Source organism: Mercenaria mercenaria, chromosome 10 (genome assembly GCF_021730395.1).
Source record: "Mercenaria mercenaria strain notata chromosome 10, MADL_Memer_1, whole genome shotgun sequence".
NCBI lineage: Eukaryota > Metazoa > Mollusca > Bivalvia > Venerida > Veneridae > Mercenaria > Mercenaria mercenaria.
Window position 1 is genome coordinate 21,237,491 of NC_069370.1, and position 25,901 is coordinate 21,263,391.

At 36.8% G+C, this 25,901-nt stretch overlaps 1 protein-coding gene across 1 annotated transcript; it reads right to left on the bottom strand.

Annotated features, from left to right (window-relative positions):
• Nucleotides 1–1,297: 1,297 nt before the first annotated feature.
• On the bottom strand, nt 1,298–25,368 carry LOC123559695 (uncharacterized). Its single transcript, XM_045351718.2, has 6 exons — nt 25,238–25,368; nt 13,073–16,734; nt 12,354–12,521; nt 11,936–12,103; nt 11,538–11,714; nt 1,298–3,818 (listed from the first exon to the last, which is right to left on the bottom strand). Exons 2-6 carry the CDS (start codon nt 16,588–16,590, stop codon nt 1,622–1,624), a joined length of 6,228 nt encoding a protein of 2,075 aa, XP_045207653.2. The 5' UTR covers nt 16,591–16,734; nt 25,238–25,368; the 3' UTR covers nt 1,298–1,621.
• Between the last annotated feature and the right edge of the window lie 533 nt (nt 25,369–25,901).

Consider the following 25,901-nt stretch of genomic DNA (forward strand, 5'->3'; position numbering starts at 1 on the left):
TTTCTGATCAATAACTCTAGAACCAGTTGACCAAGAATGTTGAAACTTAATAGGAGGATTGGACATGCAGAGTAGATTACCCGACTACCCGCCCGCTTAACTCAGAAGGTAGAGCGTCGGTCTATGGATTGCAGGGTGGCGAGTTTGATCCTCGGGCGGGGCGTATGTTCTCTGTGACTATTTGATAAACAATATTGTGTCTGAAATCATTAGTCCTCCACCTCTGATTCATGTGGGGAAGTTGGCAGTTACTTGCAGAGAACAGGTTTGTACTGGTACAGAATCCAGGAACACTGGTTAAGTTAACTGCCCGCCATTACATGACAGCAATACTGTTGAAAAAAGGGGTTAATCCCAAAACAAACAAAAAAGGTTACCCGACTGATTTTGGGTTCACTATGTTAAAGGTCAAGGTCTAGGACCAGAACATGGAAAACCATTTCCAGTCAGTAACTTGAGAAAAACATGACCCAGAATGTTGAAACTTCATGCAGAGAAGATGACCCATATCAATTTTGGGGTCACTGTTAAAAGTCAGGGTCACAGGGTCCTGAACATTTTAACCATTTCTGGTCAGTAACTTGAGAACCACTTGATTTAAAATGTTGAAACTTTACAGGATGATTGGACATGCAGAATAGATTACCCCTATTGATTGACTCAGTCAAAAGTCAAGGTCACAGGGGGCTGAACATGGAAAACTCTTTCAAGTCAATAACTTGAAAACCACTTGACCAAGAATGTTGAAACTTAATCGGATGATTGGCCATGCAGAGTAGATGACCCCTAATGATTTTGGGGTCACTTGATCAAAGGTCACGGTCACAGGAGCCAAAATGGAAAACCATATCCAGTTCATAACTAGAGGACCACTAGGCCAAGAATGTTGAAACTTAGTTAGTGGGATGATTGTACATTCCAAGTAGGTGATCCCTATTGCAGCCAACCATCAGTGTCTCTTTGACTTCCGCTTTTGTCCCCTATTGACTTCCTGCATATATGGCTATGCATTGGAGGAGACATGTGCCCCATGTGGTTCTGGGACAGTCTGTATATGAAAAGAATTGAAACCACTGTCTTACCTTTGCATGATCCTAATAGGCGACTAATAGGGTGTTAACAGTTGGTTTTGCTGTAACTCTGTGATTCCAGCAGGTATGCAAATTTTGATTCCATACCTCATGTTTTTATTTCGATGTAAATGAGATGTGAAACCAAAATTTGTAGTCCTGTTTGGCACCATATAACCTATACTGTGTTGGTGCGCCGTAAAACCCAGATCAAATCAAATTTTACAAAAGCATCTTCTAGTTTATTGTCAGTAATCATAATACATTTTAAACATAAACTATGTATATACAGGCTTTTGTGTACAAGAATTCCAAAGTTAGCTTTTCCCGTGTCTACAATGATTTTGAATTTCACCATGTTTAGGTCATCATTAGCAATACCATTGTTAAACTTTGAAATTGTAAATGTGATCCTGTTATTGACTGCGCTTAGCAATTTTTGTCAGAAAGTGATCCAAGCTTTAGTTTATACATTCAGATTTTGTCTGGACTTCATCTTCAAAATCAATCCTTGATGGACTTTATCTCCAAAATCATCTCACGGTGAAGCTTTATTGAAATGTTTGGTTTCGAGTCGAGTCAGTTACCAGTTTAGACAGAAGCCTACATATATGGATGTTAGCGGCATTGTTTCTTTCCCTCAGACTGAGAGATAGTATATAACAGTTTGAAGCATCATTTACTCTGTCTTCTCTTTCCATACATTGTCCAAGTAGATTTAGGGCTGTTTCCCTGTGTCCAAGGTTTGGTTCCTGGTCAATAGTTTTGAGAAGATTGGAAAGTGCTCTTTGCTTATCTTCTTGTTTTCCAAGATAGCTGTAGGTCTTGTATTGTAGAAAGTACAAGTAAGGGAGGGAATCTGCTACTGCCAAATCCATCCAACAGTCAATTTTATATCTGAATGCAAGGTCATCTTTTGTAGATCTGAACATTTCATACCTTAGTTCATGTGGAACACAGTGAATTTCACATGGTAGATATCTGACACAAAATGCTGCAATATACTGTAAAGCTTCTTCATTATGATCGTTAGATATTATGTTAAATCCTGTTCTCGGTAAACTAGTAAGTTCATTTGGGAATGCATGGCATATACAGATAGGTTCAACCCTAGTTTGGTCATAGTTTCCCTCAATATCTTTGAGGACAATTTCTGTTGTTTGGCTATCCCCAATACAGTAAAACATGGATGCTTTCTTCAGTTTACTAGATGCAACATCTGTGTTCAGACCCATTGAGGTCCAGTCCTTAGCATTTTCTGATATACAGTTGTACTGTTGAATGCTGCGCGATGCCAGGACAGATCCCAGTGTTGTATAGAACCATGGTGTAAGAAGAGTGCAAGCCCTTTGGTCCATTTCATGCCCACGATTAGAAATACTGTTTAGTTTGAAAATATATTTCAGCAGTGTTTGTATAGCCACTTCATAACTGCAGTAACTTTTGCTAATATAATGTAGACAGATTTCTATGTAGCATTTAAAGTGCGTTGTGTCTAATAATCTTAATCCAGGAATTACGCCATCCATAAAAATGAATTGGCTTGAAAGAGTATTATTGACCTGAAGCTTTGCACCAAGCTTATCACATTTTATCTGCAGTAATGCCTTTCCTTTACTATTTATAATATTCCGCAACATTTCAAGAATGTGAGGTTTAAATTCATGGGAAATATGCCCTGCCATCAGATTGTTTCCTGGTATGATGAAATGTGGACAGCTTTCATTCAAAACACAGTTGTAGAGGACTGATAAGCACTTTGTGAGACATGAAATTAAGTTACGTTTTCTCCAGAAATTACTAGTAGGATGTGTAATTGCAATTGTTTGGAATAGCACTGTTTTACACATAAAACTTGAAATGGCATCTTCATAGTATGGATTGATGAAAGTTTTTACCAACATCTTCATCAATACATAACACCGAATCTGTGTGATATTGAGACTGAACATTAATCGCCTTTCTGCTAAAGATGTTGATATTCTCCATTCAAGCTCTTCATTAACACTGCCCTTGCGTCCAACTCCAACAACAAAACATACAGTATTGCTACAATATATCTTCATGTCATCTGAAGGCCAATGACCTACACCTTGCTGCTCTATCCATTGACTAGCTTGTAGAGGCCATGATTGACAGAAAAAAGCAAGAACAGTGTCATTGCTGATACCCTGATTATGTGTAGTTGTTGTGTGGGCCGGACCATGTCTAACTCCTTTATGAGGAGAAGTTTCCATAGCATCTGTTGCATCGCATATTACAGGGAAATATGTATTCTTTAGTAGAATTCTTCCTGACTTGTCTCTGAAGTGTTGATCAGGTAAAATTCTTCCTGCAAAGTAACTGAGGACTTGATCAGGTACAAGTGTGGCTGGAAGAGGATCATTATGATCCAAAAGTTGTAGTAAACAGTAACCAGGTTCTACAGTGTCATCCTGGATCATCATGTAATTTGCTACTCCTGGTATCCATTCACTCAAATCTTGTATTACTTTAACAGGATTAAGACAGTAAAGCCTGTCACGGTCAGACTTAAGTCCTCTTGTTGTTGTTCCCTCTATCTGACTGCCGAAACTAAAACCTGTAACATTATAACCCCGTAGTTCTATTGATATTCTTTCCGAAGATTCTAAAAGCTGCTCTGCTATTCTCCTCTTCTTCACAGTTCTCTTGTCCAATCCTATATCAGCAAGAACCTCTGACAATCTCATTGACAGAGCCTGTGAATTATTTGTAGCTTGGGACATTCTGAAAATGAATTAAAGTAGCCTACATTAGTACTTTATAGACTGTTTTGTCCATTTCTGAAGATAGCATTTTGCTTAATTATATATCAGATAGTTTAGTGATAAGACCACATTTAAAAAAGTCTTTGTTTGCTGTCTCCCGACCCTACTTTTTAAAGTTTGGTAGGTAGGTAGGTAGGCAATTCTTTTCTTTTTTTAGCTCACCTGTCACAAAGTAACAAGGTGAGCTTTTGTGATCGCGCAGCGTCCGTCGTCCGTCCTTGCGTAAACTTTTGCTTGTGACCACTCTAGAGGTCACATTTTTCATGGGGTCTTTATGAAAATTGGTCAGAATGTTCACCTTGATGATATCTAGGTCAAGTTCGAAACTGGGTCACGTGCGATCAAAAACTAGGTCAGTAGGTCTAAAAATAGAAAAACCTTGTGACCTTTCTAGAGGCCATATTGTTCACAAGATCTTCATGAAAATTGGTCAGAATATTCATCTTGATGATATCTAGGTCAAGTTCGAAACTGGGTCACGTGCCGTCAAAAACTAGGTCAGTAGGACAAATAATAGAAAAACCTTGTGACATCTCTAAAGGCCATATTTTTCATGGGATCTGTATGAAAGTTGGTCTGATTATTCATCTTGATGATATCTAGGTCAAGTTCGAAACTGGGTCACGTTCAATCAAAAACTAGGTCAGTAGGTCTAAAAATAGAAAAACCTTGTGACCTCTCTAGAGGCCATACTTGTGAATGGATCTTCATAAAAATTGGTCAGATTGTTCATCTTGATGATATCTAGGTCAAGTTCGAAAGTGGGTCACGTGCCTTCAAAAAGTAGGTCAGTAGGTCAAATAATGAAAAAACCTTGTGACCTCTCTAGAGGCCATATTTTTCATGGGATCTGTATGAAATTTGGTCTGAATGTTTATCTTGATGATATATAGGTCAAGTTTTAAACTGGGTCAACTGCGGTCAAAAACTGGGTCAGTAGGTCTTAAAATAGAAAAACCTTGTGACCTCTCTAGAGGCCATACCCTTGAATGGATCTTCATGAAAATTGGTCAGAATGTTCACCTTGATGATATCTAGGTCAGTTTTGAAACTGGGTCACATTCCTTCAAAAACTAGGTCAGTAGGTCAAATAATAAAATGTGACCCCTCTAGAGGCCATACTTTTCATGAGATCTGTATGAAAGTTGGTCTGAATGTTCATCTTGATGAAATCTAGGTCAAATTTGAAACTAGGTCAACTGCGCTCAAAAACTAGGTCAGTATATCTAAAATTATTAAAATCTTTTGACCTCTCTAGAGGCCATATTTTTCAATGGATCTTCATGAAAATTGGTCTGAATGTTCACCTTGATGATATCTAGTCAGTTTCGAAACTGGGTCACATGCGGTCAAAAACTAGGCCAGTAGGTATAAAAATAGAAAAACCTTGTGACCTCTCTAGAGGCCATATTTTTCATGAGATCTTCATGAAAATTAGTGAGAATGTTCACCTTGATGGTATCTAGGTCAAGTTCAAAACAGGGTCACGTACCTTCGAAAACTAGGTCAATAGGTCAAATAATAGAAAAACCTTGTGACCTCTCTAGAGGCCATATTTTTCAATGGATCTTCATGAAAGTTGGTCAGAATTTTTATCTTGATGATATCTAGGTCAAGTTCAAAACTGGTCACATGAGCTCAAAAACTAGGTCAAATAATAGAAAAAATGGCGTCATACTCGAAGCTGGGTCATGTGGGAACAGGTGAGCGATTCAGGACCATCATGGTCCTCTTGTTTTTTTTTTTTTGGTATTGGGATTTTACTTTTACCAGTAGATGTATAATCGTTTTTACAGAATATTTCTTTTGTAAAAATAAGACAAATCTGTATATATTGTATAAAAGGATGAAATTAAATAATACAATTTAAAGTTTCTTAAACATATTACTTTGCTTACTTGAAAGATATGCGGCACTTGTCATATTGTAACTTAAAAAAAATTGACCAGCATATTGTCCAATAAAAACTTTTGGGGCACAGCATTTTAAGTAGGTAGGTAGGGAGACAGCAAACAAACATGTTTTTAATTTTGGACTAATTCCCCTGGAAGAGAAGTTGCCGAGCCTTCAGGTGAAAAATGCCATTGTGGAGAGTATTTGATAGAAATTATACAGACCTTGGAAAACTCTTGATGAGTATTTTTGTTTCTGCTTCTTTAATAACATCTTGCTTGATAATTAATCAGATAGGGTCTGCAGTTTTTGATAAACTGTAAAATCATTAATATTCTTGGGGAACTAGTTTTCACAGATTCCGTTGATTGGACACGACACTACACAAAATAGTGTAACAATATTCATCAGGATAACGCAGAATAAAGCTTGAATTCAGCAAACAGGAAAGAAAATCATTTTTATACTCCCACGAAGTGGTATATAGGAGTGAGATTGTTGGTTGGCCTGTCTGTTGGTTTTCATGGTTTCCTGGTGACAACTCTTGAAAGGCTTGACCAATTTGAATAATTTTTGGTTCACAGATGTAACATCAGAAAATACAGGTCAAGGCTGACTTTGGAGTCAGTAGGTCAAAGGTCAAGGTCACAGTGACCCTGAACAGTTAAACAGTTTCCGGATGATAACTTGAAAACACTTGGGCCTAGGATCATAAAGTTTGGTACACAAGTGTAACACTATGAAATACAGGTCAAGTTTTCCTTTGAGGTCAGTAGGTCAAAGGACAAGGTCACAGTGACTTGGAACAGTTAAATGGTTTCCTGATGATAACTTGAAAAGGCTTGGGTCTAGGATCATAAATTTTTGTACACAGGTGTATCATTACAAAATATAGTTCAAGTTTGACTTTGAGGTTGGTAGGTCAAAGGTCAAGGTCACAATAACACAAAACAATTAAAAGGTTTTCAAATGATGATTTTAGAACACTTCGGCTTTGGATCATGAAAATTAATAGGTTGGTTGGTTATGATCAGCAGATGACCCCTAATTATTTTGAGGTCAGTAGGTCACAGGTCAAGGTCACAGTGACCCAGAACATTTAAACTGTTTTCGGACAACAACTTCAGAATGCTTGGGACTAGGATCAAGAAATTTAATAAGGTGGTTGGTCTTTACCAGCTGATGACCTGTTTTGATTTCGAATTTCAAAGGTCAAAGGTCAGAGTGACTCTGAACAATTAAACCTTTTCTGGACAATAACTTGAGAACGCTTGGGCCGAGGATCATGAAACTTTATAGGGATGTTAATTATTACCAGCAGCTGACCTATTGATTTTGAGGTCAGTAGGTCAATTTTAGATCAAGCAAGTTCAGCTTTGACATTGGCTTAGTTCTGTGACAAGTCCATATTGTGGGGTATAATTCGTTACTCCTGTGACAACTCTAGTGTTAATAAATGGCAGCCTGTGAGTAAAATTATTAAAATGGCAACATTACTAAATTCATAAGAGACAAAGTACGATACATATGAAAAAGTTTGAAACATTATTATGCCCCCGAAGGGAGGCGTATTAGTTTTCAACTGTCCGTTCGTTTGTTCGTTCGTTCGTTCGTTCGTTAGTCACAACGTTAACTTTTTGCATGAAGGCACTTTACTCGCGAACCACTGCATCCAGGACCTTCAAACTTCACATGCTGATAGTACTTATTGAGTACACCACCCCTACTGACTTTGGGGTCACCAGGTCAAAGGTCAAGGTCACATGGGCCAACGTTAACTTTTTGCATGAAGGCACTTTACTCGCGAACCACTGCACCAAGGACCTTCAAACTTCACATGCTGATAGTACTTATTGAGTACACCACCCCTACTGACTTTGGGGTCACCAGGTCAAAGTCACAGGGGCCAACGTTAACTTTCTGCATGAAGGCACTTTACTCGCGAACCACTGCACCCAGGACCTTCAAACTTCACATGCTGATAGTACTTTTTGAGTACACCACCCGTACTGATTTTGGGGTCACCAGGTCAAAGGTCAAGGTCACAGGGGCCAGTGTTAACTTTTTGCATGAAGGCACTTTACTCGCGAACCACTGCACCCAGGACCTTCAAACTTCACATCCTGATAGTACTTATTGAGTACACCACCCGTACTGACTTTGGGGTCACCAGGTCAAAGGTCAAGGTCACAGGGGCCAATGTTAACTTTTTGCATGAAGGCACTTTACTCGCAAACCACTGCACCCAGGACCTTCAAACTTCACATCCTGACAGTACTTATTGAGTACACCACTCCTACTGACTTTGGGGTCACCAGGTCAAAGGTAAAGGTCACAGTGGCCAATGTTAACTTTTTGCATGAAGGCACTACTCGCAAACCACTGCACCCAGGACCTTCAAACTTCACATGCTGATAGTACTTATTGAGTACACCACCCCTACTGACTTTGGGGTCACCAGGTCAAAGGTCAAGGTCACAGGGGCCAACGTTAACTTTTTGCATGAAGGCACTTTACTCGCGAACCACTGCACCCAGGACCTTCAAACTTCACATGCTTATTTGAGTACACCACCCCTACTGACTTTGGGGTCACCAGGTCAAAGGTCAAGGTGCTGCGGGGGCATTTGTCACCATTAGTGACAGCTCTTGTATAATTATGCCTTCTTCGAAGGAAGGGGTATATTATTTCGCAGATGTCTGTCTGCCGGCCTGTTGGTATGTAGACCAATCAGTTTTCAAGATGATAACTCAAGAAAGCTTGGGCCTAGGATCATGAAAGTTTATAGGGAAGTTGGTCATAACCAGCAGATGACCCCTATTGATTTAGAGAACAGTAGGTCAAAGGTTAAGGTTACAGTGACCCAGAACAGTTAAACGGTTTCTGGATGATAACTCGAGAACACTTGGGCTTAGGATCAAGATGACAGTGACCCGAAACAGTCAAACCATTTCAGGACTATAAACTTGAGAACCCTTAAGGATAGGTTAATAAAACTTGATATAGAGGTTAATCTTGATCAGTAGGTGACTCCTTTTGATTTTGAGATCTGTAGGTCAAAGGTCAAAGTGACCCAGAACATTTAAACAGTTTTGGGATGAAAACTCAAGAATGTTTGGGCCTAGGATCATAAAAGTTGGTTGGGCAGTTGTTCATGACCAGCTGATGACCCCTATAGATTTTTAGGTCACTAGGTAAATGGTCAAGGTCACATTGACCAGGAACAGTTTAACTGTTTCCAGACAATAGCTTTAGAACGCTTAAACCTAGGATTGCGAAACATGATTGAGAGGTTGATCATGACCAGCAAATTAACCTTGATGATTTTGAGGTCAAAGTTCAAGGTCACATTGGCTTGATCAGTAGAACTGTTGTATACAGTGACCAAATAATTTCTTCCTTGTGCAGGTACTGAATGCAACAAGGGGGGCATTTCCTGTTTTTCAAGCTCTTGTTTCAAAAAATATCTAAGAATGAGCTTGAACTGTGCAAATCTCTTTTATCATTGTCAAATATTTGAATACATGCACACAGACCTATACATTTTATTTAACCATAATATAAACCAAAGGTTGGTTTTATTTATAATCCTGACAAGTTTCATAACAAGAGGGCCATTAAGGCCCTGATTCGCTTACCTGACCTATTGACCTAAAGATCATCAAGAATAACATTCTAACCCAAGTTTCATTAAGATATGGTCATAAATGTGATCTCTAAAGAGTAAACTAGCTTTTCCTTTGATTTGATCTGGTGATCTATTTTTTGACCCCACATGACCCAGATTCGAACTTGACATAAAGATCATCAAGATTAACATTCTGATTAAGTTTCATGAAGATACAGTCTTAAATGTGACCTCTAGAATGTTAACAAGCTTTTCTTTTGATCTGACCTAGTGACCTAGTTTTTTACCCCACCTGACCCAGATTTGTACTTGACCTATAGATCATCAAGATCAACATTCTGACCAAGTTTCATTAAGATATGGCTTTTCCTTTGATTTAACCTGGTGACCTAGTTTTTGATCCTACTTGACACAGATTCAAACTGAACTTTGAGGCCATCAAGATTAACACTCTGACTGAGATCCATGAAGATACAGTCATAAATGTGGCCTCTACAGTGTTAACAAGCTTTTCTTAATTGAGGGGAAGATTTTCACTAAGTTTCATTAAGATTGGGCCAAAATTGTGACCTCTAGAGTATTAACAAGCTTTTCCTTTGATCTGATCTAGTGACCTAATTTTTGACCCCATCTGACCCAGATTTGAAGTTCAACATTCTGACTAAGTTTCATTAAGATAAGGTCTTAAATGTGGCCTCTACAGTGTTAACTAGCTTTTCCTTTGACTTCAGCTGGTGACCTAGTTTTTGAACCCAGATGACTCAATATCGAACTCATCCAAGATTTTACTGAGGGGAACATTCTGACTAAGTTTCATTAAGATTGGGCCAAAATTGTGACCTCTAGAGTGTTAACAAGCTTTTCCTTTGATCTGACCTAGTGACCTAGTTTTTGACCCCACCTGACCCAGAGTTGAACTTGACCTATAGATCATCAAGATCAACATCCTGAGTTTCATTAAAATATGGTCATTAATGTTGTCTCTATAGTAATAACTAGCTTTTCCTTTGATTTGACCTGGTGACTAGTTTTTGACCCTAGATGACCCAATATCAAACTCGTCCAAGATTCTGTTGAGGGTAACATTCTGACCAAGTTTCATTAAGATTGGGTCACAAATGTGACTTCTAGAGTGTTTAACATGGCAAATGTTGACACACAACGCATACCATCTGGGATAAAAACTTAGGTCACTAGTTCAAATCAAAGAAAAACTTTGTGTATGTCATAGAGGCTATATTTTTCAATTGATCTTTCTGAAATTAAGCCAGAATGATCGCATTGATGAAATCTAAGTCAAATTTGAATATGGGTCATCTTGGGTCAAAAAGTAGGTCACTAGGTCAAATCAAACAAAAACCTTGTGTATGCGATAGAGGCTGTATTTTTCAATTGATCTTTATGAAATTTGGTCAGTTTGGTTCAAATATGGGTCATCTGGGGTCAAATACTAGATCACTAGGTCAAATCACAGAAAATACTCACTTATACTCAAGATTTTAGCTCCAGGGATTTTAATGATAATTGCTCAGAATATTTAATTTGGAAAGTGCTTTTTTTTCTTCAACAGGAAGTCAAACAAGAACTGACAAATAACACTTACAACCGCTGGCAATAAAGAAGTCCCATGACTGATTATAATGAAGTCTCCTGGATGATGTCTAATAAAAATTATTGTGCATGTAATCAAAATATTAACAATAGAAAATTATGGTAAAGCCGCCAATTATTACAATAGAAAATTATGGTTAAGCAGCCATTTATTCACAGAAACGTTGTTCAAACCCTTTCGAACAGTCTGTTTCAATATTTAAATTTGAACAACAAATAACAGACAAGAAGTATTATATATGCACAAAAGCAGCATTAAATTGTTCAATTTAGTACTAGTTCTGTCGACTGAGCTTTTCCCTCACCATAATTTTCTATCGTAAACATGAAGAATTTTTGTTAATGCTTTCAATAACAGTGAAATGAGGTTTCAAAACCTGGCTGCCTGGAACCATGACTTTAGCCGTCTGCGCTGTGATTTGTAGATCCATAAAATTTGGGTTGCCCAAACAGAATTTTGCTTGTCCGAATCAAAAACTGGTTGCCTGGGACAAAAGGTAAATCGCTATTTCACAGCCTGCAATAATAATACTCAATATTTCTCACCTCATTTGCTTTGTCAGGTCTTGTTGCTCTACCATGATGTTCGAGCCTGTTCCTTGATCCTTGCAATTTGTGCTAGCTTCTTTTTCAATGGAGGTTGGGCTTGATTCCTGCTCAGTGGGATCTGGACTTGGTTCCTGCTCCATTGGGTATGGTGTCAACACTGGACTTCTGTCAGACCTAAGAGATATGAATGTATATATATGGAATAGATGGTTGCAGTTATAAACTTAAAAACATTATCAGGATTTTACAGGAATGTAATCAATACTATGGCTCTAAACAAAACAAAATAACATCCGGTCGAGGAGCAGTCCTATTACATGTAGACTGCACTTTGATTGATCTGATGGGTTTCTTTTTTTTCTTTTTTGGTAAAAGGTTATCTTCTATAAATTTACCTTGAGGCATTCTTTGGTTGAAGATTATTCTCGGCGTAAGAAGTGAGGTCCATCTCAGCACTAGGTGGCCTGTTTGTCTTAACACTAGGTGGGAAGTCTGTCTCCGCACTAAGCTGGAGATTCATCTTGGCCCTGGATGGAAGATCCTTCTCAGCAACAGGGGTAACACTGAAAAACACCATAGCCATTTTATACAATAAATATATGGATGCAGTTTGTTTAACTTTGAATACATTTTCATCAAGATTTTACAAGACTGTGACCCGAATCCACATAAATGGTTCTAAACAAAACTAAAAGACATCACGTCATAGAGCACTCTTCATTTACAGCCCTACTGTTGTATATGTGGACTGCACTTTTGTGACCTGCAGATTTTTGTTTTCATTTAAAACCATAATATTATCTACAAAATTACCTTGAGGCATTCTCTGCTTGAAGGTCAGTCTCAGTACTAGGTGAAAAGTCCATCTCAGCACAAGGTGACTGGTTTGTCTCAGCACAAGATGGTAAGTCCATCTCAGCACTAAGCTGGAGCTCAGTCTTGGTCCTGGATGGGAGATCCTTCTCAGCAACAGGGTTAGCACTGAAAAACAACATAGCAACTTTTCTATACTAGATCTATATAGATGTGGCTACCCCTGCGAAATAATCTGGAATAGCTCTAGAACTATACTAACATTGTTCTACAATAAGTGCTCTAGAACAGTACTAGAACAATGCTCATTAGTTCTAGAACATTTAAAGAACAGTTCTATTACGTTAAATGAGACAAATCTGTCCCTGGAATGTTCTAGAACTGTTCTGTTACTTTTTTTATCAGTTGTTCTAGAACAGTTCTATAACATTTCAGGGTCAGATGTTCTAGAACTGTTCTGACCATTTGTTCTAGAACAGTTCTACAACGTTAAATGGGACAGATCTTCCCTGAAATGTTCAAGAACTGTTCTAGAACAACTTATAAAATAAGTAACAGAACAGTTAACAGTGACATATAATGCCATTTTTTTAAATACTTAGTTTTTCAGGAGTAACAACTTTCCACTTTACTAGCAGGTTGTATGCTTCATCAGATGTCGGGTTTCCTCTGAAATTGGAATACAATTAATTTTTTAAGAAACATGTAACTTCACTTACCTAGGCTCAGAGTTTTGTACTTGTTGCTTCACTGTCTCATCATTCTCATGGGAAGTTGTCTCAGACGTTTCAGGGGAAGGTGTGTTGCCTGGCTCAGGTTCAGGTGGCACGAATGTCTCAGAGTCGGGTAATTCAGCAGTATTTGAGGCAGTCTTCAAAGTTTCTTGTTCATCTTTTTCTGCGATAATCTTCAAGATACCAGAATTTGCTGAGTCACTCAATTCATAACTGTCGTCAACCATGTAATCAGCGAGGTCGGCATCCATAGAGTTAGTCATAGGCATCAAAACGTCGAAGTGATTTAGTGAAAAGTCCTTTTCTTCTTTCTGAATTCCACCAAGACTTGTCCACATGATGAACACTGGTTGACTTGCATGGAATTCTTCATTGAATGGATAAAAGACCCTGTGCATATCCTTTCTAACAGTATGTGTTCCATAAGTTGGGCAGACAGACACTACTGGACATCTTAGTATGTTTGCCAGACAAGCAATTTGCCAAAGACCCATATACGCACCCGACTTCCTGATTTCTAAGACTTCTTTCTCGTAGAGACGTTTGGCCTCACTCTTTGTTAGCTGCTCACCCATATACAAACTTGAAAGGTGTGCAAAAGATTTTGGTACATCATCTTGTGCACTGTCTTGTTTTCCCTTCTTCATGAATGCTTTGTCAAGATAATAGGCTTCATTTCTGGTAAGTTCAATGACCATTCTTTTTCTCATTTCTTTGAAATTTTCTTCACTACCATAAACCAGGACACTCGCAGACCTTGGTAGACAATTTCCATCTCCATAAATAGCACAAGGGAATAACTGACTGTTAGGTTTTAGCGGTATGTCCCCAGGAACAAGAGGTAAACTATCGTTGTCAACTACACATCCAGTATTACAAAATGTTCTGGCAGAAATTTTGGGCAACTCTTCAATGTCTAGTTTTTTAACAGCTTTTGTCAGGTCACTGAATGTGGAACATTCAAGGATGAGCTTGTCCACATTTATTGATTCAGGGTCATCCACTGTCTCATTCTCCTCTGTTTGGTCTTTACCTACTTTGACATGCGCTTCGCTTGCCTGCTTGATCTTTGGACTTTCCTTCTTGACATTTGGGTTTTTATTCTTGACTTTTGCACTTTCCTTCTTCACCTTTGAAATTCCCTTCTTGGTCTTTGAATTTTCCTTCTTGACCATAGAACCTTTCCTATTTTCTCGACCCTCAGGCTGCCAATCATCAACATGTGTTATATTGGAACACTTGTCCCCCTGCTCACCTACACAAAACTTGCAGAAACAGCTTAACAAACGTTTAGACAAAGCAATTTTGCTTTCCACACTTGGCTTTATTGCATGCAGCTTTCTGGTTTGCGATACTGGTTTGGCATTGATACGGTTAGATCTTGAACACTTTGGTGGTATTTCACTTTCCTGTACATAGAAAAATGTACGTCTACTGTGGCAACAACTACTCTCTGGTTCAACCTTTGGTTTTGTGAGTTCCAAAGAACAGTGTTCATAAAATTCCTGAGCATTTCTTACCACTGCCCGTCTTGATAGTACTGCCATGGAAACTGAACGCTTCAATACGCCAAATTCACCATCACAGGGCCCCTTCCCGTGTCTGGACCCAAAAAAATGCTTCTCGCATGGAAAGCCATAATCGTCAACACTATGGGCTACGTCTGCAAATGGTGTCTTCGATTTGAACTGACTTGACGCCCCATCAGAAAAATGAATTTCTCGTTCAATTGTCAATCCACGTGTTTCCAATAAATGCTGGTTAGCTAAAGTAACATAGTGGTGGACAGCATGACTGTCATGTTGTTTCTCATCGGACACAAACACAAGGCTTTCATGCATAATTTCTTTACATGCTGGACATTTGCTGTATGCAACTATGGAGAAGAGTGTGGCTTGATCGTGCGACCAGTGGGCACTTTGCGCCTCGTCCTGATAAAGGCACTGATAGTTTTCTGAGTTTTCCATGCAAAAAACTACCCAGTTGTGTGGAACATCTTTTACTAACTGATTGAACTGGTTGTGCTGCCAGGATGCGACATGGATATGTAGGCTGTATGGCACAACCTCATCTACTAATTCTTTCAAGAATATGTTCACAGTACCTTGTTTGAGTCTCAACATTATGCGTGTCTTCTTCTCACCGTGCTTGTCCTTGTAGGTTTGGTTTTCCCATCTGCTCCATTCGATGGTATTGGATTTTGTTCCTTGTCTTCTATGAAGAGCTGACTTTACATAGGTTTCAATTTTCACGGGACCACATTTACTACACATTCTGTCAATGCACCCTCTTTCGTTAAATTTGGCGCCTTCCTTTCTTGCGCACAGAGTCATTTTCAATAGGTCATATCGGCTATTTATTACAAATTCACTCTCCTTTCCTTTGACTTTTGGAACAATCTTCTTTAAAGCTTTCACTTTCATCTCTAGGTTTGCACAATATTCGCACAGACAACCATTAAAGTAGTTTTTTTGCATAGTTTTCACAGACTTGGGCCTCAGCGATACAAATTTAGGAAAGCTAACGACACATTCTGGATTTTCCTCCCTAAAGTCCAGGTAAGTTTGCTTTAAGCTGTTCTTTAGAACTCTTCTGGGTTCCATAGTTTTTGTACTTACTAGTTTTTTATTAGGCAAACAGGTGGAAATACCTGATTTTTTAAAGAATTGCTGAATGTGTCCTACTGCTGACTCATCCATTGCATTTTTATTTTTCTTTTGCTGCCAGATTCCGTCAATTTGTGACGCTTTATAGGCAAAACCCCAACTGAAACCAAATTCTGTTCTTTCTTTAGTGGTAATTTTTGCAATACTTGCAATGTGTCTTCTACGATTCAGATGATACCTTGACCGCTTCATTTTTGTTTCTTGCATTTCCTTCTGATACTGTTTTACAAAATCAATATGCCTCTTTTTCACAGCTGGTGTAAAAAATCCTTCTTGGTCTAGAGCTTTTCTTTTTCTAGGCGACGCACTTTCTGTCAATTTTGACATCACTTGGGCAATTTTTTTTTGTTCTGATGGTAGGGTCTGTTTTGCTCGGTAAACAGCTTTTCTTTTAGCATCCTCTGTTTTGTAGCCGTCTTCTTGAATGCTTGATTCCTTGATTGGCTTTTCTTTCTTAGTTCTTGTGATTTGTTTTTTTTTCTCATTATATTTTGCTCTTCTTTTTTCGTGTATACGTCGTTTTTTCTGAGCGGTCATGTTGGCTCTTTGTTTTTGTTTGTTTATTCTCCATTTCTCCTGTTGTTTCTTTTGTACTCTTGTTTTCACACTTACAGAATGTTTAGGTTTCGAAGTTGTTGCTTGATTCATATTAAAGTTCATTTTTAATTTTTGCTGGTCTCTCCATTTCTGGACTAGTAAACGAGTTTTTTCTCTTTGGTCTTTCTTTTTAGCATCGCTTAAAGAAGCTCGATACTGTCTCCCCCTCGCCGCTTCCTTATCTTTGTACGCTTTATATAATGCTGGACACTCTTTCAGTCTTTCCCTATACTGTTTCATTTAAATCTTGAGGGTAAGAGGATGATTTGCTGTGACCTCATCTGTTTCAACACATTTATCACTTTTATTCTTTTGGCGTACATGCTGCCGTAACTTTATTCTAAGGAACGACATACTGGTGTTCACAGGACAACATTCAAATACCTGAAAAAATGGAGATTAATCTGTTTCATAAACTTCATAATATAAAGTATTTAGATATTTAACCTTTAATTTGAACAATCTTGGTAGAGGACCACAAAAGGATCATTCCTGTGAAGTTTCATTTAAATTGGCTCAGTGGTTTCAGAGGAGATGTTGTTTGGAGAAATTGTGGACAGACCTGTAGACGATGGATGCATTACAATCATAAAAGCTTCCATCTGACCTTCAGTTTTAAAGGTGGTCAATCACATTTAATCAACATTTAATGACATTTTTTACTTTTTATATATTCTGGTAGAGAATTATTTAAGGAACAAAAAGACCGATTACATAGAGTTAGATTCCTATTTGAAATGTATATTTTATTATTTTTATAAAATTTTGTAATTAGTCCCCTTTAATATGAAAGTCTATAAAAAGCTGGGTATTTCTTTTTATTTCGATATAATGTCTAGTTTTACATTTGCATTTGATAGACATACCAACTATTGAACAATCTGAACCAAAATGCAAGTTTTAAAGCTGTGTGTAGCTTCTGAATTCATTTATTTCCAATCTATCTTGGTTGTGCAACCAACCAAGATAGGCAAAGGGAGGTAATAATAATTTTTCAAACTTGCGTTTCTAATGAATTCCATCTAAATACATAATTTTTAATGCAAATATTTTACAAATATATTACTGTAACAATATGTCTAATATTTATACATTTCCTTAGGCAAGGTATGTTTATCAAATTTATACTTATGATAAAATAATTCAATCTTAGTTGGGCAACCAGGATAGGAAAATGAAATTTAAAAAATACCTCCAGTGAAAATCTAATTTGTATTAAGTGTTAAGTGAACATAAATGAGTGTAAATGATCAGATGCTAAAGTTTCGAACAAATCCGTTACATGGCCAAAATCTGATTATCCACCTTTAAAAGGTTTTCCTATTTTTAGCTCTGGTGGCTATCTTGTTAAGCAGAATGGAAGGATTTAAAATCATTGATTTTAACTATTTTAGTAAAAGGTCACCCAATATAATTCCTGTGAAGTTTCATCAAAGTCATTTATTTATGAGATGTCATTCAGAGGTTTTACTGCTTTTTAGCTCTGGCAGCTATCTTGTTCAGCAGACCAACAAGATTTTAAGCTTTTTTTGGTAGAGGGCCATCCAAGGATTATTCCTGTGAAGGTTCATCAAATTTGGCCAAGTGATTTAGGAGAAGTCGTTTGAAGCAATAATTGATATCGGTCGGGCGCACAGGCAAATACGAAGGATGACAGGCAATTTGCTAACACCCGCCACTAAGTGGCAGGTGAGCTAAACAAGAGCACTGCCTTGCAGGTGCTGACGCTCATCTGATTTTTTTGTATAATAGAAAAATTGTCCTACCCATGATTTTCTAAGTCCAAAAAGGGCCATAATTCTTTCAAAAAGCAGGATGGAGTTATGTTTCTTGATGTACAGAGTCAGCTTATGATGGTGAACAACAGTTGAAAGTTTCAAAGCAATACCTTTGATAGTTCAGGAGAAAAGCTGACCTAAACATAAAACTTAACCAATAGATCTGTTTTTTAAGTCCAAAAGGGGCAGTACAGTAATTCTTGCAAAAAGCAGGACAGAGTTATGTTCCTAATGTACAGGGTTAGCTTATGATGATGAACAACTGTTGCAAGTTTCAAAGCAATAGCTCTGATAGTTTAGGAGAAAAGTTGACCTAAACATAAAACTTAACCAAAAAAGTCTGATATTTTTTAAGTCCAAAAGGGGCCATAATTCTTGCAAAAAGCAGGATGGAGCTATGTTTCATGCTGTACAGGGTCAGCTATTGCTGGTGAACAAGTGTTGCAAGTTTCAAAGCAATACCTTTGATAGTTGAGAAGAAAAGCTGACGTAAACATAAAACATAACCAGGCAACGCCGACGCCGATCAAGTGATGACAATAACTCATCATTTTTTTTTCTCAAAAAAATCAGACGAGCCAAAAAGCTCCAAGACAATGTTTAGTCAAACACTGGTATGCTTTTGATAAAAATTCTGTGCACGTTTGATGTTAGAATCAGGGGGGAAAATGCTTGTTACATAATTTTGCATATTTTTGTGTCCACATGTAACAAGCGTTACAGATGAGGTTAAATTTCAAGTACCGTATAGCCCCGTATTAACGCCCCCCCTCTAATTAACGCCCCCCACGTTTTTTGGGGAAAATAAAAAAAAATCTTACCTTCAAAAATTGGTCCTAGATCCAACACAATAATATCCAGATAATAACGATTCCATAACAATACAAATGAATTTCAGAAAAAAAAACACACTTTATTAACACAAACTTTTAAACACGTCAACAGGCATGGCACAAATAAATCTACTGTGTGTAAGTACTGAATATGCTACGTGCACGTAAATCCACATAAACATCTGGGCTATAAACGCTACAGTATTGATCGAATTTAACTCGGATCACGTCACTCAGCACGCGACTTTACACAGGTTCCCAGTACGATGACGTATCGGGTTAATATGTCAGTGCATGAATTGGGATGAACAGGGGGGCGTTTATATGAGTTACTGACATTGTTTGGATCAAATTTTTCGTAAAATGCATCGCCCCCGGGGGCGTTTAAACGGGGTTATACGGTATGCTTTATTAAAATGCGTAATGTGTAGAATTGTTTGCACAATGTGTTGAGAGATTATAAAGCCATGCAGCAATATAAAACACATCAGAGATCACAAAAATCTGTGCTTATGTACCCTCGGTAATGCCTGTTACAATTTTATCAATTATTGTGTCCCATGTAACAAATGTTTTATTAACTTGGTGTCCAGTTGTAACACCCGTATGCCTATTTCTGTGTCCATATGTAACAAGCGTTACAATACAGGTTAAATTTCAAATATGCTTTATTAAAATGCATGCTGTGCAGAACTGCTTGCACAATATTTTAAACTGTTGTTAAGCCAACAATTATAAAAGCATATCAAGCATATCAAAAATCAATGGTTGTGTTATTAGTAACGCTTGTTACATTTTGGTCAGTTATTGTGTCCTATGTAACCAACGTAATCATTTACTTCGTGTCTCACTGTAACATTCGTATATAAATGAGTATGAATTGATATAAAATGTACCATATAATTCATTTTGTCTTTCCATTAATATGTTGAAAAAAATCAGATCAGAAGTTTCATGAATTGTATAACAGTTATTTATATGGCCAAATAATTAATTAATTAGTTAATGAACGAGTGTTACATCATACACGTAGATGCAAAAAGATCGTGTCCTAATGTAACATTCGAAAAAATATTGGTGTCTCATTCTCGATAACAACGAAAAAAATACTTATGAAAAATGCATAGACTTTGAGAAAACAACCATCAAACAATGTTAATAACTCGTATCAAGAGACGCCTGTATATGAGAACAGCTTCCAGTGTACACATATTAAAATAAAAGCTTTCAATGAGTTTGGACGTTACCATAAATGAGCGTTACAATTCTGGACACCAACACAAAAATTGCATCCTGTCCACCATACTTGTTTCCAGACAAAAGATGCGTATGCGTAATCCTTTTATGTGCACCAAAACGTCATACCGGCGAAGGCTAAATCTAGTACTAGTGCGTACCTGGGAAATTGCGGTACAGTTAAAGGACATTACGACGAGGACGTGAAATTACCGATACAGTTTCTTAAACCGATAATACTTTCATTAAATGGTTGAAAGCACTGAGAATATACGTAAACAATCGGGAAATATTGTAGAACTGAACATACAAATTTTAACTGAGAGTTCTTTTCTAAAAATCTTTGCAAACATTCAATGACTAGATCTTGAAGATGGACACCATTGTAACAAACGTGATAGATATTTTTAATTGTTTTGTGTGGAAAAAGAATGATATCCAGTGATGATTAAAATGACAGAATAGCAGTATCTAGACCTCCTGTAAATAATGCCACAACCATTTTAACAGATAGCGCCAAAAGAAACAATACATTTGCCATGAAACTGGCACACCCTCTGCATGTCCCAATTTTACATGGCAAATTCTGGGCACATGACGAATATATATTGTAAAAAAAAAATAAACAAGACCTGTTTGTTTTTATTTTTTAGCTCGACTATTCAAAGAATAGTCTAGCTATTCTACTCACTCTGGTGTAGGAGTCGGCGTCGGCGTCACACCTTGGTTAAGTTTTTGCATGCAAGTACATACAGCTATCATTTAAAGGCATATAGCTTTGAAACTTATTTATTCTTTTTCTAGGTCAATTACCAACCTCACTGGGTCAAGTTCCATAACTCTAACATGTATTTTGAGCAAATTATGCCCCCTTTTGGACTTAGAAAATTCTGGTTAAAGTTTTACATGCAAGTTACTATCTCCAAAACTAATGCAGATATTGAATTGAAACTTCACATGTGTTTTCGGGGTTATAAAACTAGTTGATAGCACCAAGTCCCATAACTCAGACCTTCATTTCGGCCAAATTATGCCCCCTTTTGGACTTAGAAAATTCTGGTTAAAGTTTTGCGTGCAAGTACATACAGCTATTACTAAAAGGAATATAGATTTGAAACTTATTTTTTCTTTTTCTAGATCAATAACCTATCTCACTGGGTCAAGTCCCATAACTCTGACATGTATTTTGGGCAAAATATGCCCCCTTTTGGACTTAGAAAATCCTGGTTAAAGTTTTACATGCAAGTAACTATCTCCAAAACTACTACAGATATTAAATTGAAACTTCACATGTGTCTTCGGGGTTATAAAACTAGTTGATAGCAAATTATGCCCCCTTTTGGACTTAGAAAATTCTGGTTGAAGTTTTGCGTGCAAGTACATACAGCTATTACTAAAAGGCATATAGATTTGAAACTTATTTTTTCTTTTTCTAGATCAGTTACCTATCTCACTGGGTCAAGTCCCATAACTCTGACATGTATTTTGGCCACATTATGCCCCCTTTTGGACTTAGAAAATTCTGGTTAAAGTTTTGCGTGCAAGTACATACAGCTATTACTAAAAGGCATATAGATTTGAAACTTATTTTTTCTTTTTCTAGATCAATTACCTACCTCACTGGGTCAAGTCCCATAACTCTGACATGTATTTTGGGCAAATTATGCCCCCTTTTGGACTTAAAAAATCCTGGTTAAAGTTTTACATGCAAGTAACTATCTCCAAAACTACTATAGATATTAAATTGAAACTTCACATGTGTCTTTGGGGTTATAAAACTAGTTGATAGCACCATGTCCCATAACTCTGACATGTTTTTTGGGCAAATTATGCCCCCTTTTGGACTTAGAAAATTCTGGTTGAAGTTTTGCGTGCAAGTACATACAGCTATTACTAAAAGGCATATAGATTTGAAACTTATTTTTTCTTTTTCTAGATCAGTCATCTATCTCACTGGGTCAAGTCCCATAACTCTGACATGTATTTTGGCCAAATTATGCCCCCTTTTGGACTTAGAAAATTCTGGTTAAAGTTTTGCGTGCAAGTACATACAGCTATTACTAAAAGGCATATAGATTTGAAACTTATTTTTTCTTTTTCTAGATCAATAACCTACCTCACTGGGTCAAGTCCCATAACTCTGACATGTATTTTGGGCAAATTATGCCCCCTTTTGGACTTAGAAAATCCTGGTTAAAGTTTTACATGCAAGTAACTATCTCCAAAACTACTATAGATATTAAATTGAAACTTCACATGTGTCTTTGGGGTTATAAAACTAGTTGATAGCACCATGTCCCATAACTCTGACATGTATTTTGGGCAAATTATGCCCCCTTTTGGACTTAGAAAATCCTGGTTAAAGTTTTGCGTGCAAGTACATACAGCTATTACCAAAAGGCATATAGCTTTGAAACTTATTTATTCTTTTTCTAGGTCAATTACCAACCTCACTGGGTCAAGTTCCATAACTTCTAACATGTATTTTGAGCAAATTATGCCCCCTTTTGGACTTAGAAAATTCTGGTTAAAGTTTTACATGCAAGTTACTATCCCCAAAACTAATGCAGATATTAAATTGAAACTTATCATGTTTCTTCGGGGTTATTAAACTAGTTGATAACATCAAGTCCCATAACTCTGATATGTATTTTGGTCAAATTATGTCCCCTTTCGAACTTAAAACTCTTGATATTTAACAGTTTGGGTAATAATTTCCTGCTTCTGTGACAATATTTCGAATAGTCGAGCTTGGCTGTCTTACGGACAGCTCTTGTTTATTTTCATTTTTTTCATTTGAACTTCTTACATAGTAGCAATAAGTATGTCAACTTCAAAATGATGCAAATTACAGTCATGTTGCTTAAAATATATCCATACCCATAGAAGTTAGCAGTTCTGTAGAATCACCCTTATTTCCATGAAATCACTAGGTCAAACATGTTTACACTGTTATTTTGTGTTATGTTGTGTTTCTCAGGTAAGCAACCTTGGGCCATCTTGAACCTCTTGTTTATTTGCCTAATTTTCAAAGTTCATTCTTAAGTTTTGGAAAATCAGGGTTTTATCAAATTGTACATAGTAGAAAAAAAAAAGTAAATTCCCATTCAAATTATGTAAAGAAATTGAAATACACTGATATTCAAATCCTGATGAAATAGCCGTTTAAGTCAAAATCACAAAACTATCATGCCCACAAAAATTAATGGATTCCACAGAATTTCCCTTGGAACTAATAACGTAAGTGGTTCATAATTCATTGACAAATTAAAAAAATTGTCATCTTTAAGAGATTTGAGCTCTTGAATTCGCGATGCTTTTTTTTTCACTAATATTTTGTGAAAATTGCTCTTGCATGTTTAATGTCTGCCAAATCATGATTTAAAAGTTATTCAGAAGTTATCCAAATTGAATATACAATATTATTAGGTTATTTAACATTGTTCTGTACAATACGGAGATATATTTGGACGAGTACCCAGCTGAGAAAACCATATTGGACGAGCCGCTAGGCGAGTTCAATATGGTTTTCTCAGCTGGGTACGAGTCCAAATATATCTCGTATTTTACAGTACAATGTTAAATAACCTTTTTATTCTATATCTATTTTATCTTACTATAATAACAATTTAAATTAAAAATGTTTCACTGAATATTGTATTCCTGCCTTTTCTAGTTTTTCCCAGCTTGGTATGAGTAAAAATATATTATACAGAACAATGTTAGACCTTAAATAACCTTTTTATTCTATATTTATTTCACTTCATACGTAATATACGTAATTCATTGAATGTTGTTTTTTTCTGCGTTTCATCATTAAAAAAGTATATGGTGCAACCTCCCTACAACAACCATTTGGCGATTTGGGTGGTAATAATACTTGGCTGAGATATTATGCCCAGAAACATTGTCAGCAAGTTTGGTGAAAATCGGATGAAAACTGTTTGACTTAAAAGAGCGGAGAAGGCTAAATTCCCTGTTTTTCGAGTAATTCAAGGATTAAATCAAAGAGTGCCTGATACAATTTGGCTGGTTATCAAATTGGTCGAGATGTAATGCCCACAAACATTGTCAGCAAGTTTGGTGAAGATCCGACGAAAACTGAATTATAGAGCAGACATGTTTTGGATACTGACCGCCCGTCCGCTGCCATTCATAATCTTCTCCATTTTGTTTCTTAACCATTAATTAAAATAAAAACTGCTGAGGTAGCTATTCAGACAGTCAGGGCTGATACCAATTTCTAGGTTTCGTCCGGAACGGCTTCTTTTAGCGACTTGAAATATTCCAACAGCTGATGATCCTTTTTACTGTATTTTTAAGGTTTTTTTTTATTATTAATGAACATTTTAATATCTAAATCAGATAGCATTGTTATCCCTTGAATCGTTTTTGTGTTTTGTAAACAAACAAAAAATTAAATCCAGATTTCAAGACGCATAATCAAACTCTGTACATAGAACGTTTACATTCGGAATATTTTCACGCGTTTCGGGCTTTATCGTATGGTTAACATGGGACTGTTGAACCGTCCAAATACAGAAAATACAGGATTTTTTTGTACGCACATGCGTCCAAATACAGAAAATACAGGATTTTGTACGCACGTGCATCCAAATACCATAATATATTGTACGCTCACGTGTCGCAAATGAACGTTCGCGATTGGATAGATAAAATAGGTATAGAATAAAATGTAAAATTTGATAAACAAAATATATTTTCATCCTGTTATAAAATTCGTAGTTTAATGAAATGTTGTCTGTTAGTATGGTGAAAATGTCAAACAACCCAAATAAAAATATATAAAATAAAAACTTTTAAACTATTTCAAAGTAGATACCTTTGTTCTGGTATGAAAATGAAACTGCGCAGTTATGAAAGGCTGGTAAAGTGTAGTATGAAATATGATACAATTTCATAAAAATCAGAGAGTTTATAACTTTAAATGTTTTATTTGTTTAATTTGTTTATAAAATGTGCTACCTGGTAGTACAGTGAAAATGTCAAACAAAACAATAAACATGTAAAAGTAGATACCTTTGTTTTTGGTGTAAATCGACAAACTGGTTATTATCCTCTTTCAATTCCTCTAAATGTTTGAACTGCGTAGTTACTTGAAAGTTGGTAAAGTGCCAACAGTATAATGTTAAACATGTATTGGCCTGTCAAAATGCATATTGATTACGTGGTTGGTGCACAGAATATTTTAATCTTCGATTGATTTTTCGGTACATTCCTTACAATGTACGGAAAGTAACCTGCAATTAAAATGGTAAAATATTTAAAGTAGTGTATACAGAAGTATGAAAGTCACAATAGCTCTGCAGTCACTTTCAATAGCTTGAAACCTTGAGGTCTCAAGATAGAAACCGTGTAGTGTCTGTAATTATTTTCACAAACACTTTACATTTACATTTTTATCCAATATTTCCTCCATTGTATTTATACAAATATTTTTAGCTCACCTGTCACATAGTGACAAGGTGAGCTTTTGTGATCACTCGTCGTCTGTTGTCAGTCTGTCCGAGCCCACAAATGAACATTTGTCTGTACAGATAACAATAGGTAACGGTAAGTTCAGTTCATTCCATAGTGTTTATCGGGTACTTTTTGTCGCATATTGGGTACTTTATAACAAAAGAAATACCCAATAAAGGTCCATCTGTGGGCACGTCCGTGCGTCAACAATTTCTTGTCTACA

Coding starts and splice junctions, on each gene's coding strand:
- LOC123559695 (XM_045351718.2), bottom strand. CDS start 16,590: ATGAAACAGTATAGGGAAAGACTGAAAGAGTGTCCAGCATTATATAAA. Junction 12,522..13,072: donor GTACAAAACTCTGAGCCTAG/GTAAGTGAAGTT, acceptor GTTGTTTTTCAG/TGCTAACCCTGTTGCTGAGA. Junction 3,819..11,537: donor GACCTGACAAAGCAAATGAG/GTGAGAAATATT, acceptor ATTCATTTTCAG/AATGTCCCAAGCTACAAATA.